Below are 13,663 nucleotides of genomic sequence, written 5' to 3'. Positions count from 1 at the left end.
AGTACTGAGTAGTTAGTGGAGGGAAATACTACAGTATGTTTCAACCGACACATCTGAACGAAAGCCACGGTTGATATACGACGACTTGCATGTTCACATGGAGATTAGAATGACACATCCATAGTTAGTATTAATAGTACTGGTAAATTGGAAGGGAATAACCAATCAGTGGCGAACATTATTCCGTGGGTCTAGCTTTGGATTGGCTGGGAATAGCCAATCAGTAGCGAACATTCCGTTGGTCTAGCTTTGGATTGGCTGAGAAGTGTATCTTTTTGGAGCAATGGATCAAAGGACTAACTGGTACTAGTTAACTAGACTGTATTAGTTAGTACTGCTACGTAGTAGTTAGTAAAGGGAATGGCCAATCAGTAGCGAACATTCCGTTGGTCTAGCTTTGGATTGGCTGAGAAGTGTATATTTTTTTGGAGCAACGGATCAAAGGACTAACTGGTACTAGTTAACTGTTAAGTAGGCGTGTCATCAACAAGTGGGGCACTCCATAGAACGTGCGTGCGGCATTCAAATCACAAATTACATGGTTAAAAGTTGACCCATGTTAACGCTAGCACGGCCACCGTGGCAGGCGACGGCAGAAAGTCCTGGATCGTGGTCCACGAATTCGAGTCATGATAAAGGAAGTCCATGCTTTTGGCCAGCGACGGATGCAGCACATGGCGATGGTACTCGAAGAGCCACATCACGACCGCCCACGTGGCACATGCGAGGACAGGGTACACCTGCGGGAACGAGTACTTCTTCAAGATGGGCCAGCCCTTCTCGCTTCCCAACTTGACGAGGCCGATGAGAACTCGCGAGAACAGGTACAACACGATTTGGTAGTTGACGCTCGAGTATTTGGACCACACGACATACCTGGATACATGAAACACATCAAGATGGACAGTGCTTGTTCCATGGAGGGGGACACACGTGTTACCCGCCGACGGCCCCGGCCAACGCAGCATGCCACGGCACCAGCGGATTCAGCCCTTGGTGAAGTACACATGATGATGACCCGGCAGCACGGCCCGCTTCCTTCAAGAGAAGTAGCACTCCCTTGTACACACCAACAAAGTACGCCAAGTTCTTTGTGTGCTCATACGTGAGCTTGATAATTCCGCGGAGTTTTTCGCGCAACGGTCGCTGCTGGAATAGCATCACCATCACGAAGGCTACGAGGAGGGACTGTCACTGACGCCAGAAGGTCAACGTATGCGTACCATGGGGCGCTCGGATCTTGGTGCCGTAGTACGCGCCATTCCGAATGGCTCGCAGGAGGCACGTGACATCGTTCGACAAGTCCACCATCTTGTTCCGTCAAGACAACACTCACAAAATCAAGTGCCGTTCTAGAATACTTGCACAGGATTGGTTGTAATTTATTGATATAACGAGCTTTGATTTGCTTTAACATGAAGTATTTGGCCAATCAGCAGATAATAATCAACTTCAAAATTTGCGATTATTAATATTTATATTAACGTTATATATTTACTCACTACAGTTTCTAGGCAATGTCAAGTGAAGGATTGACACCTCCATTGCACGAGTTTCAGTAATTATTAGTAAACTCCGCCACCACCACTTTGACCTGGTAGATAACAAAGCTTCGCAGCTTACTTACATTCCGCTTTACACCTGGCAATACAGTCATAGTTTTGACATGTGAAGGGAATTGTCTGGACATGGCAATCTGTACCAGTATTGGAGTAAAACAACCCAGGTTCATACCCCCAAGCCGTCGATACATTGTATGAACCATAACAAAAAGCTGCAAATTCGCCACGAAAGCATTTATATCGACAACACTCTCGACTTCAATCTCGACGAAGCGCCGACTCATAGGATTTTTCCGGCTTGTAAAGTACGAAGTTCTTCTGCCAATTCTTTCAGTTAAGGTAATCGAACTTAAGAGTGCACATCGACAGAGTATAATATTAATGGTCTTCTTTGAGTTTCAGTATGTAGATTGGATAATATTAAAATTGACCTGGATCGGCTGCGACGAGTTTGGACCTGTCATCTGCATTGGCATATTTCGGTTGACATGAGTGCTCCCACGAAAGCCGACGAGGCGCTGACTGTTGATGGTGTTGTGGAAGGCAGCGAGCTGATGCAGCTCCAATGCCGCTTCTACGAGAGTCGCTTCCCTGAAATCGATGAGCTCGTCATGGTGAACGTGCGCAGCATTGCCGAAATGGGCGCGTATGTGTCGTTGCTCGAATACAACAACATCGAAGGGATGATCCTGCTCAGTGAATTGAGTCGGCGGCGCATCCGCAGTATCAACAAGTTGGTTCGCGTCGGCAAGAACGAAGTCGTCATGGTGCTCCGTGTGGACAAGGAAAAGGGCTACATCGATTTGAGCAAACGCCGTGTGTCTCCCGAGGACATCATCAAGTGCGAAGAACGATACAACAAAGCCAAGACCGTCCACGGCGTGTTGCGTCAAGTCGCGCAAGACACAGGTCTCGAACTGAACGATCTGTACGAGAAGATTGGCTGGCCCTTGTACAAAAAGTTCAAGATGGAGCAGCCTTTGGGTGGCGATGACGAAAAGAAGGTCGAATACATCCACTGTTACGACATCTTCAAGATGGGTATCACGGATGCAACGGTCTTTGATGGCTTGGACATCGAACCCGCGACCTTGGTGTCCCTCCGCACGCACATTGGCCGCCGTCTCGCTGCTCAACCCATCAAGATTCGAGCGGATATCGAAGTGACGTGCTTTACGTACGAAGGCATCGAAGCCATTCGGGAAGCGTTGACCGCCGCGCAATTGAAATCGACGGAAGACGTGCCTGTCAAGGTCAAGTTGATCGCCCCGCCCATGTACGTGATGACGACGAACACGTTGGACAAGGTGAAGGGCATTGCGACGTTGCATGAAGCGATCGAGGCGGTCCGCACCATCATCACGTCCAAGGGAGGCCAGCTGGTCGTGAAGATGGAGCCCAAGGTGGTGAGCGTGAACGAAGAGCGCGAGTTCCTGCAGATGATTGAAAAGTTGGAGAACGAGAACCGACAAGTGGACGGTGACGATGACGAAGAAGACTAAAAACGCGCGAAAAGTTGTTGAATAGACCTGAATTTTTTAGTCTTTTATTATTATTTGAATACGGGCATACATTTGGCAAGATAATTGCACTCGTATTTTAATTCCTTCCTGAAGCGACACTTGGGTACTTTTGATGTGAATGGAATGCCGCCTCTGTCGCCGCCCAAGATGAGTCCGTATGGCGCGTCGGCCAAGTCCAAGAAGAGGAAGCTCGTGCGGAATGAAGTTGCATTGACACCATTAAGTCCTACCTCCATTGACGCAACCTCATCCCACGGCGGACAACATCCCGAGACGCCCACGACATCATCCACACCGGCAAAGCAACGCGTAGGAGCGACACGCTGTCATTTCTGTGCATGAGAATGATCCTACTGCCTAGAGAATGACAGTAGCCGAACTCGAAGAGAAGAAGACTCTTCTGCCGTACTTGGAAAAGATCGAATACATCAATGCGCAACTGAGGTACGAAGCATATATCCTTCACCATGGATCGTTGATAAGTGCGCTTATGCTTGCTATTAGATCACGAGGAATAGACATTGCAGTGCCCTTGTTAAAACCATCCTCCGTGACCGCCGTACCCCCCCCTTCCCAAGAGAGGAACCAGCCACATGATGACGACCTTGTTGAAAGTGGCGATGTCCTGCGGCTTGAGTCCCTCAGCTCTCGCTCCGAAACGGACCTCAATGCAACATCCACGGCCATGTCGCCGCCGCCACCAACGACATCGACAGGGGCAACCACGATGACTCCCCTCACGACCGCTGTGTTGCATCAGCGGTACCCTCGCTTTAGTGCGTCCATCGGCACTTCCATGCTGTGTCGGTCTCGTCCCATCGCGTCGTTGTTACGGCTCGTCGACGAAATCTACGACGGGTACTACGCGGTACAGTACACTTCTGCATTCTTCTACACACAGGGTCACCTCTCGACTTGGACATAGCATTACACGGAAACGACCCGCGCGACGTCCTTTCCGCTGTTTGTCCGGACGCATTTGCAGCGCACGCTGGGTCTCATGGCGTTGGCCGACCAGGAATCGCTGGACCTTCTGTACAACTTGGAGATGCACCGCGAGACCTTTCCCCATGTACCGTAGTCTCGTTCTCATGCCTCTTGCTGACGCCGTGCGTAGCTCGGCGTGTTTGCTTCGTTCATGCGGGAACTAGAGGACGAGGAAGGCGCCTTGTTCTACGCGCATTGCCGCAGCGTGGTTCAGTCCACGTTTGGCTTATCGCTCAAGACAAAGGAGAAGCTGCTGCCCCAAGACTTTGCACGACAGTACCACGTCGCAGGCGCGATCGTCGTGGCCGACCACCCGCGGCTGCGAGATGGCACCCAGTCCGTGCACTTGTCGCAGACAGCATGTTCGTTGCTCGTGCTCCGAGCCGCCAAAGTTCCGAAACGGCTTGCCAACCACGTCGCGTCCGTCATGTTGGCGCCGTACACATCCGCCGTGACCGTCGACGGCGCTGGGCGGTCGTTGGATCAAACGATTGTCGGCTTAGACGACGTTCTGGCGCGGCTGCTGCGGATCTTTCGCGCAGTTCCCGAATATATTGTGCTCAAGTACAAGTACAACGACGACGGTGTGGATTGCATTTTGACCAACATCCATCCAATATATATTCTACTTGGTTCCACTGCCAGTGTGACTAGGGGAATCGCTGACCCTTCTAACCCGACTGCAAGACACCATTCACCACGACTTGGACAAAGCCAAGCTCAAGGCAGCATTGGACCAACACGTGCGACATATGCGGTCATTGCAGATCGAAGTGATGAAATTGGACCGGGTGAACGTCCCAGAGGTCCACACCAAGCTATTTTTGCTCAAAAACCAACTGCGAACGGCCGAGCGTGACGTGCAACACCTCACAGACCAGCTGCGGGCCACCGACGGCCAGGTATACGACATATATTGCCATATCATATGACCGATACCCTCTAGATCAACGCCGTGTGGTCGTCTGTCCTGCGGGATGCATCCAACGCGCCGACGACGCAGCTGTCGCCGCTCGACAACATCTTGGCTCGCGTCGGCGAGTACGTGGCAGCGTGTCACCGCGACGTTGTGATTGAGGCGAAACTCAAGAAAGTACTGCATGCAAAGCGACGCCATCCGTCCGAAACTAGTTGGGCGAGTCAGCTCGACGCCCTCCAAGAGCGCTGCGTGATCAAGATCCAGCGTCTCTATCGCCAACGACGGGTATATAATATATATATATACCTGATGTTTTGAATACGAACCAAATCTCGTAAATGGATTATTTCAATGTTAGGCATGGCATCGAGAGCGGAAGGCGGCATTGGCAGACGTCCAGGCGCGGCGGCAGCTCAAACACAAGCGCAAGGCGGAAAAGGAACTGGAACGCAAGCGCCTGGACGCTTTGCGGGACCGCGACGCACAGCGACACATGACGCGCATGAAAGAGAAGCACCGTCGAGACAGCGACGTCCAAGCAAAGTTGAAGCAACAAGAGGACGCCGTGCTGAGAAAGGCTGCCGTGGCCGAATCCGACCGCCGGTACGTACGTACCCTTATCATCGTACTCGTAGGTGTATGAAATATGAATGATGGTGATGCGTAGAGGTGCCGCGGCGACCGCGCGACTCGTGGCCCGGGTGTTCAAACGATGGGTCCAGTTCCGAGTGGTTTCCCTTCGCGTGAAATATGCCAAAAAGTTAACCCTCCTGGGTATATTTGGGCGATGGAAGCTATGGATGCAGACGTCGCACGCCCAGACTGACGCTGCCATCACCATTCAAGCTGGTTGGTATTTACACCGTCTTCGTGGACCAATGTATATGAACTACGAAGCTTGACGGCATCTGTTGGTAGCCTTTCGCGGCATGCGCGGACGACGACAAGCACGAGTGCTCAACCGGGCGCGAGACAAGAAGAACCAACTGGCGACGCGCAACGTACGCCGACTCGTCCACCGTCGGCTGTTCAAAGTATGGGGGGCATGGACTGGGTTTATCCAGCAGCAAGTGGACATCAAGGGCCGCTTCGCCCGGTGTATGGCGCGATGTCTAATGGAAACATACTCGCAATGGGCGCGTCTGCTGCCGAGGCGGCGGAGTGCGGCGCTGACGATTCAAACCATGTACAGAGGTCATGTCGGGCGACAACGAGCAGCCCGACGACGGATGCAGCATGTCGCTGCAGTTCAAATCCAACGGATGGCGCGAGGCCGACAAGGGCGCAAGGTCGCGACGATGGCGCGGCTATTGAAGGCCCGCCAATCCCAAGGGGTACGTTTCATTGCGATTCACCCCCCATGATGATCATGCATGATTTATATGATTAGACCAACGCACTGCTCCGTCGGATGCTTCTTCGCACGTTGTCGCATGTATTCGACGGGTTCAAGCGGTACTGGCAACTGCAGCGGCACATGGACGCCATCGCAGTCGCCAGAGTGCATCGTCGACACATTTGGTGCTTTCGCATGCTCCAAGCGTACCGTGTGGCAAGACACCTAAAAAAAGCAGAGCGATTTCGACGGCAGTTTGACGCGGCCACGGTCATCCAGCGGTACTTTCGGGGGTTCTGGTGCCGTCAAGCATTCCGCCGACTCGTCCGCCGGCATCGCAGCGCGCTATTGATCCAGCAAACGTACCGGCGGTATCGGCACAAGTGGGTCGTGTACGAAATGCAGCGCCAAACAAGCGCGGCGACGGTGATCCAGTGCCGCGTTCGGCGCAACAAGGCGGTGGCCGTGGTCACGCGGAGGCGCCACGAGTTTCTATGGCAAGCGGCGCGACGGGGGGACTACCATGTCGTGCTCAGGAGCTTCAACAGCGGCTCGGCGTGGACTAGCTACGACGAGGACGGGAATTCACTGCTGCACTTGGCCTGCTTGGCCGGATCGAAGCGACTGATTAAGCTCTGCCTTCGCTACGGCATGGACATCAACGCTGCCAACACCACAGGTTTGCTCACCCCGCTCCACACGATCATCGCCACTACCTATCCGTACGTCATCTCCTTTCTTGGTTTAGGTGTTACTATACTGATGTTGTGGTTTATAGGCATCGCGCCGAGTTGGTAGACTACATGATCGACCATGGTGCGTGGCACGAGTGCCGCGACGGACGCGGCTTCACCCCGCTGCTGTTGGCAGCTTCGCTCGGCCATGTAGATTGCATCCAAGTGCTGCTGGCCAGAGCCGCCGACCGAAACGCACTCACAACAGCCCAGCAAGACGCCATCGGGTTAGCCACGTCCCTGAATCAAGTCGCGGCTGTAGCGTCGTTGTTGGAAGCTGGGTACAGCCCCAATACTGTCATAGACCCAGGTACACATACATGGTTGTTTCATTCAGTGAATGTGATGCATTACATGTGATCGGGTATATGTAGCGGATGGCGCGACGCTCCTTCACGAGTGTGCCGCCCACGGGTATGTGGAGGTTGCCGCGTTATTGATCGCCCGACAAGCCAACGTCAACGCCCAAGACATCGAAGGCAACACACCCGCCATCTATGCCGTTTTCAACCAACATACGGACGTTCTGGCGGTACTTTTGACGGCGGGGGCAGCTCCAGACATCGTGAACGTTGCGACGAGGTCGGCGATGCATTGGGCGGTGGGCCAAGCGGACGCGATCCGACTGCTCGCCGACGCCGACGGCGACGTGAACCTTCGCACCAAGGACAACGAGACGCCGTTGCACTTGACCTGTGTATCCGACAGCTTTTTGGAGTCCACTCGGGTGTTGCTATCGTACGGTGCCTCGGTGGACAGCAAAAACACCCGCGGCCACCAAGTACGACGATATCTCTTTTAATATATGACTGAAACGAGGGTCTAGCCGGCCCATATTGCCGCGCGAGGTGGAGCCGCGGCCACGATGGATCTCTTGATTCAATACTCGACCAACATGAACGCGAGGAACTTCGACAACAAGAACCCATTGGGCGAAGCTCGCATGTTCAACCGCTCGGCCGTGGTGGCCGTCATCCAGCGGCATTATGCAGACGACATGAAGACTTTGGATGACGCGGGGATCGACGTCGAGCTCGTCGACGAAACCGGCGTGATCCTCCCAACCAAATCCCCCGATGAGTGGCAAACCACGTTGGCATCGAGCGTTCGATTGTCGACGTTGAACGAATGGACGCAATGTGTCGATCCAACCACCGGTAGGCGATACGATGTAGTCGAGCACTCATAAATACGACATGGCGCGTTAGATTGGCTCTTTTACCACGATGCAACGTCGAATATGTGTACTTGGCACGCACCTATCGAGTACCAAGCCGCTTTGGGGGCACATTGGCGAGTGGAAGAGCAGAAAAGCCTGGTGAATACCACATCCCCAAGCACTGAAAACGGTGGACATGCCGACACTAGTACTCTAACCGACCAACAAGTCCAGCCCACAGACACGACAGAACCCAAGGTGTATGTTTACGTCCACGACCAAACCGGCCAAGTTCGGACTACTGTGCCCCCAGTCGACCCAGACAAGCTGCAGGTGTGTTCCTATACAAACAATGCACCAATCTTGATTCACGCGGTGAATATATATCTGTAGGCATTGATCCAAGGCATGGACCAATACAAGATGCTGCGCAGTCGCATTCACAAAGTGTCGTCCGAGACGGCGGCGTCCGTGGCCACGTACCGCGCGTTTTGGGCCGACTTTACCAAAGATGCAGAAGCGTTGCGGCGTCAGACCCAAGCCGCCATCACGATTCAAAAGCACTTTCGAGCGTACTTCTACCACAAACGGTTCGTCCACCTCCAGTTGCAGCATGCCATGGCCATCCAGTTGCAACGAGCGTATCGGGGCAAGATCGCGCGGCGCGCCGCGGCCCACGAACGCCGTCGCCACCGCTGCGCCACTACCATCCAGGCGTTGGTGCGGGGGTTCCTTGTGCGTCGTCGCGAAGCCAACCACCTCCATGCGTACCGAGTCCAGGTAATCCAATGCCTGCATGTAGGGAGTTGCTAACTGGTTACTGGTTTGTTGTATTAGTACCGCCTGGAGCGGCGGGCTTCTGTGAATGTCCAGCGGTGCTGGCGCGGCATGCATGGTCGATTCCGTGCAAAGAAGTTCCAAGCAATGAAGCGAGGCCCGCAGACGTACTTTGAGTGGGCAGACGCCCGCAAACTCGCGACGATTCTGTCGACGTTCCAAGTGTGGCAAGAGATGCTGCTGGCCAACACCAACAAGTCGTCATATGGGATTTTCTACGCGAACCATATCACAGGGCAATGTGTGTGGGACAAACCGGTGGCGTGGGTTGAACACGACCGGCAACAGGTTTGTCCACGAGTTATCAAACCCTTCAAACGAAGTCTACGATTGTATTTCGCCAAGAATAGTAGTGTTAGTAGTATTAATATGTAGTCCTGTAGTTACTCTTGTGGTATGTTTATTCGTTCGCATCAACAACTATTATTGTGCGTTCGAGTGAAATTTCGTGTTGTGGTGTGGTTTCTCGTTGGAATTTAAATCGATTTGATTGGCTACTTCAGAAGAGCTCAACATTATTAGCCAATCAAAACCTTCTTAATGAAATTTAACCAATCAGATCGATTGTGGATCGGTTCTAAAACAATTTTATGATTTTTTTTTAATATTTGGTCGGCGCGATTCGATTGCACCCGCTCCCCACATTTGTATCAAATCCACTATTACTATATTATATCATTTTTCAGGATTTACTTCTCCACGATCGAACCGTGGAAAACCTACGTTTTTTCACCTGATCATCCATCTATCCCCATCCAAACACATGTGTATAATTATATATATTGTGGTATATTCGATACGAATTTCCAGACCCCGTCGAATCGAATCTCGCCGCCGAATCGAATCACGAATCGACGCTATTGGCTAATCCATTTTTGAGTGGATTTGATTGGCTCTTTCAGAAAGGACAAGTATATTCAACCAATCAAAAACTCTGGCGTGATTCAATATTGATCCGACAAACCAGGCGAATTTTGGAAGTTTATAGCGAATTCACAATACATAAATGCACACAAAAGAGAGAGCTCTATTCATATCGATCATGGACATGTTGTCCCGTGTTAGTTTTTGGAGCGGCAGCAAATGTACTATTACGGGTACACGACGCAAATGCTCGAGGCGGCTGTCACCCTCCAGAGCTTATTTCGCATGCGCACGGCGCGGGTCCATTTCCATCGACTCATGCAGGGCGTGGCCATCTGTCGCCGCTGCGAGTCCGACTACCTCAACGACCCGCTCAACTTGACGCGCCTTGGCAACTACGCGCTGTATTTGCACGCGATCCGCCACGACTACGACCGCGCCCGGCCGTTGTACCGCCGTCTCATGGAGTATATGGCCGCCCGCGGGCCGGACGTGGCCTTTATATTGCGCTGTTATGCCGTGTTTGTGTACGTAACGGAAGAAGAAGACGACGACAGTGTCGCCATGCTGTTTGCCCGGGCTGACGCAATCGACAAGCCGAAAACGAAATTCCAGCTCGCGTTCCTTGGGTTCTTTCGGTATTCGCAAATCATGTTTGCCACAAATGCCCAGAGCAACTTGAATTACGCTGCATGTGCCCACGTACGTTCTTTGGTTGCTTAGGATATATATCGTTAGGTTGTTTAGGACTTTAACGTGATGTGGTTGTAGTGGGTCTACGGACAAGCCGCCGTGGCGAAAGCACACTATTTGCGCGCGTTGGACGCTGATCCGTACAACAAGCGCATTCTGCGACTCTTCAACACGTTTCTTGGTCGATCAAATGACCCGGTCGGTTGTGAATAATGTCATATATGACAGTTGAATCTCACATATAAATGTAGGACGGGGACGACGGCGCTGCCCACTACATGCGGTACCAAGCGACGCTGGTGCAGTCCGAGGACGCAAGTCGGCAACAACAATGGCTGGACGCCACCGCAACCGAACAACGCCATCGCGCGGCGGTGCTTCTTCAAACTCGATTCCGAGCCAGACATCAACGCAAGCGCGTGCTGCGCATGAAGAGCGTCCTTCCCGTGCCACACAAAGCGTTGTCCACGGAAGAACTGCAGCTCCACCAAGCGTTCGACACTGTCGCAGCTACGAACCGCAACCCGTCCGTGCTCCGAGTGGACCAGTTGGCCGACGTGTATCCGCTGCTGGGGTGGTCGGTCCAAGAGGCTGCCGACGACGTGGCGTACGCGACTTCGCACATGGAGTTCCAGTACCCTCAGAGCATCACATGGACGCGGTTTCGTAAGTGGATCCAAGAAGAAGCGGCGCCGCCGTCGCACTGGGAAGTCTGTGGTACCGACGACGGTTCGGTGTACTATTACAACACGGTGTCGGGGGCGACGCAATGGGAAAAACCCCGCATTCGGCGCCCGATCCTAGCCCCACGGGTCGATCGTTGGGAAAGTGCCTTCACTGACCAAGGGGACGTGTACTACTACAATGCGTTCACAGGGGAAAGTCGATGGGACAATCCGTCGTCGGTGCTCGACGATGCTGCGTCTGGATGGGAACAAGGGGTCGACGACATGGGACAAACGTACTATTACAACCCCACGACGGGGGAATCCGCGTGGGAAAACCCCCCTGCTGCTGCTGTCAACGAGGTTGACGACCAGTGGGATGATGCGACGGATGGTACTATGTCGTACGTTGTGCACAAAGTCACGGGGGAATCGTTGTGGGTCCGCCCGACCGATGGATGGGCGGCTGGCCAAGACGCACACGGCCGAGTGTATTACTATCATATTGATCGCAACGAAAGTCAATGGGCGAGTCCATGGAGTTGTTCGACGTCAAGCGGCGACGACCAAGTTTCCAGCGTAACAGTCGACGAAAGCCACAAAATGATTGAGGCGGTAAATGAATCTAATTAGTATTGAATTATCACAATTTTGCTACTACGACTACTACTTTTGTCTACTATTACTTTGTCTATGACTGCACCAACCACGACGACTTTAACGCGTCGGCACACGTACATCGTTTTGTGGGTTCGGGGTGGAGGAGGCTACAGAGCAACCGGAGGGCGTCTGGCCCGATGGACGGGGGAAATAAAAAGCCCGGAAACTTGTGGCGGCCAGACGGGGACAACAACGGGTCGCCGTCCGTGATCCACGCCGTAAAGTGGGCAAAGCGCGGGCACTGGGTCAAGTCCTTGCCAAAGGGAAGCCCCCCCACGAGCATGGTGTACAAGATCACACCAAGCGACCACATGTCTGCCTTGCGTCCGTCATAACCAAAATGACACTTTTGAGTCACTTCAGGGGCGACGTAGTGCGGCGACCCCACGACGGATTTGAGTCGCCGCACCTGCGACGGCAGCTCTGGAACCCCCAGCAGTTCGTCCGACGAACACGTGGACTCGACCGACGACGAGTGCCCCACGGCGGCGGCGATGCAGTGCGCACTCAGCCCAAAGTCGGCGATTTTCAGCACGTCGCCGTCCCCGAGCAGCAAATTCTCTGGCTTCAGGTCTCGATGCACAATGCCCAAACGATGGCAATACTGCACCCCCGCCACGAGTTGCTTAAAGTACATGCGCGCGTCGGCATCGGCCAAGCCGCCGTCGAACTTGATGCGGTCAAAGAACTCGCCCCCGGACGCGAGCTCCAGCACGAGGAAGATGGTTGTTTTCGACGGCTGCACAAACTCGAGCACGTCAAACAGCTTCAACACATTGTCGTGGCCAGTGTTCCCAACACACCCGCTGTCGACGGTGTTGCCGGTGAGCCGATGCATGTGCGCGATTTCCCGATAGATGGTCCTGCGATTCTGGAGAAACGTCGCGTACTTCTTGGGCACATGGGGAACGTGCCATGTCTTGGACGCTGTGACGATCACATCGTCGGGAGCTGTCATGTCGACGTCGGTCTCCAGAGGGTCGTCGTCGCCGTTGTTCGCGTCCAACGGCCACAGCGACGCACACATGTCCAGTGTCATTTCCTTGATCGTACCTGTGTGGACGTCCTTGTAGCACGGAATCAATTCGTGTTGATTGGGATGAAGCAGCCACCAAACATGGCCTTTCTCGACGGCGGTAGAGGAGAGTGACGTGTCAAACGCAGCCCCAGCCCGAATGACTTCACATCGCGCCAACGCTTGCGGGAAAAACAGTTTGTACCCGACAGGATTCAGAATTTTCACGGCCACGGGACGGTGGTGTTGCATGTCCGTGGCTTCGTACACAACACCAGCGATGCCAGACCCAAGGTAGTTTCCCAGTCGAAACTTCTCCTGCTGTGCAACGATGATGCTCTGACCATCGTACACGTCCATAATGGACGGTACCAGCCAGTTCTCGCTCAACGGAGACACCTTCTTGCCTTTCTCAAAGGCGCACAACGCCATGGTTGGCACGCCGTCTCGTCCGGTATAATGTTCGATCTAGGGTTGGTCGTCACTTTCACGGTCGTCGAACACACTCGCGCGGGTCCGTCCACGTCTTACGCAGGTCTTCGAATGTGTCGTCTTCGGTAACAAGACGGGTCCTAGGTGGTGCAGTGACGGCGTCCGAGTCCACCGAGCGCGAGATCTGCGTTCGTTTTCTCAAATTTGAATAAAATTCGAGCACCTCATTTTTATTGCGGAAAGGAAACCGAATGGATATGTATTGTCCGGTTAAAAT

The 13,663-nt window shown here is 53.3% G+C and overlaps 4 protein-coding genes across 5 annotated transcripts; 2 read left to right on the top strand and 2 right to left on the bottom strand.

Moving 5' to 3' along the window:
- Positions 1–514: 514 nt before the first annotated feature.
- On the bottom strand, positions 515–1,331 carry H257_02391 (hypothetical protein). Its single transcript, XM_009826000.1, has 3 exons — positions 1,224–1,331; positions 941–1,175; positions 515–876 (listed from the first exon to the last, which is right to left on the bottom strand). The coding sequence occupies exons 1-3, from the start codon at positions 1,309–1,311 to the stop codon at positions 543–545; spliced, it is 657 nt and encodes a 218-aa protein (XP_009824302.1). The 5' UTR covers positions 1,312–1,331; the 3' UTR covers positions 515–542.
- Positions 1,332–1,998: 667 nt separating this feature from the next.
- H257_02390 (hypothetical protein) lies at positions 1,999–3,169 on the top strand. Its single transcript, XM_009825999.1, has one exon. It carries the CDS (start codon positions 2,051–2,053, stop codon positions 3,062–3,064), a length of 1,014 nt encoding a protein of 337 aa, XP_009824301.1. The 5' UTR covers positions 1,999–2,050; the 3' UTR covers positions 3,065–3,169.
- A 24-nt stretch (positions 3,170–3,193) lies between these two features.
- H257_02388 lies at positions 3,194–13,594 on the top strand. Of its 2 annotated transcripts, XM_009825996.1 has the most exons (20): positions 3,194–3,394; positions 3,447–3,529; positions 3,590–3,953; positions 4,011–4,157; positions 4,203–4,656; positions 4,727–4,974; positions 5,019–5,276; positions 5,350–5,594; positions 5,659–5,840; positions 5,910–6,325; positions 6,382–7,049; positions 7,106–7,371; positions 7,436–7,842; positions 7,888–8,218; positions 8,270–8,553; positions 8,614–9,000; positions 9,058–9,345; positions 10,123–10,623; positions 10,693–10,812; positions 10,866–13,594. In XM_009825996.1, the coding sequence occupies exons 1-20, from the start codon at positions 3,209–3,211 to the stop codon at positions 11,910–11,912; spliced, it is 6,882 nt and encodes a 2,293-aa protein (XP_009824298.1). In that variant the 5' UTR covers positions 3,194–3,208; the 3' UTR covers positions 11,913–13,594. The 2 variants fall into 2 exon arrangements, with proteins under 2 accessions (XP_009824298.1, XP_009824299.1); XM_009825997.1 differs by lacking the exons at positions 10,123–10,623; positions 10,693–10,812; positions 10,866–13,594 and having other exon boundaries at positions 9,058–9,464.
- Positions 11,777–13,581, bottom strand: H257_02389 (CAMK/CAMKL/BRSK protein kinase). The gene has a single exon (XM_009825998.1). The coding sequence runs from the start codon at positions 13,384–13,386 to the stop codon at positions 11,971–11,973; it is 1,416 nt and encodes a 471-aa protein (XP_009824300.1). The 5' UTR covers positions 13,387–13,581; the 3' UTR covers positions 11,777–11,970.
- Positions 13,595–13,663: the final 69 nt, after the last annotated feature.

The sequence above is a fragment of the Aphanomyces astaci genome, assembly GCF_000520075.1.
Source record: "Aphanomyces astaci strain APO3 unplaced genomic scaffold supercont1.4, whole genome shotgun sequence".
Lineage (NCBI taxonomy): Eukaryota > Oomycota > Saprolegniomycetes > Saprolegniales > Verrucalvaceae > Aphanomyces > Aphanomyces astaci.
Note: the sequence above shows the minus strand (reverse complement) of the source record. Positions and strands in the feature narration are given on the sequence as shown.

Bases quoted from the DNA above. Each gene is read 5' to 3' on its own strand.
- H257_02391 (XM_009826000.1), bottom strand. From the start codon at position 1,311: ATGGTGGACTTGTCGAACGATGTCACGTGCCTCCTGCGAGCCATTCGG. The intron at 1,176-1,223 runs GTACGCATACGT...CCCTCCTCGTAG, and splicing joins CAAGATCCGAGCGCCCCATG to CCTTCGTGATGGTGATGCTA. The intron at 877-940 runs GTAACACGTGTG...TCATGTATCCAG, and splicing joins TTGGCCGGGGCCGTCGGCGG to GTATGTCGTGTGGTCCAAAT.
- H257_02390 (XM_009825999.1), top strand. From the start codon at position 2,051: ATGAGTGCTCCCACGAAAGCCGACGAGGCGCTGACTGTTGATGGTGTT.
- H257_02388 (XM_009825996.1), top strand. From the start codon at position 3,209: ATGCCGCCTCTGTCGCCGCCCAAGATGAGTCCGTATGGCGCGTCGGCC. The intron at 3,395-3,446 runs GTAGGAGCGACA...CCTACTGCCTAG, and splicing joins CCACACCGGCAAAGCAACGC to AGAATGACAGTAGCCGAACT. The intron at 9,001-9,057 runs GTAATCCAATGC...TTGTTGTATTAG, and splicing joins TCCATGCGTACCGAGTCCAG to TACCGCCTGGAGCGGCGGGC.
- H257_02389 (XM_009825998.1), bottom strand. From the start codon at position 13,386: ATGGCGTTGTGCGCCTTTGAGAAAGGCAAGAAGGTGTCTCCGTTGAGC.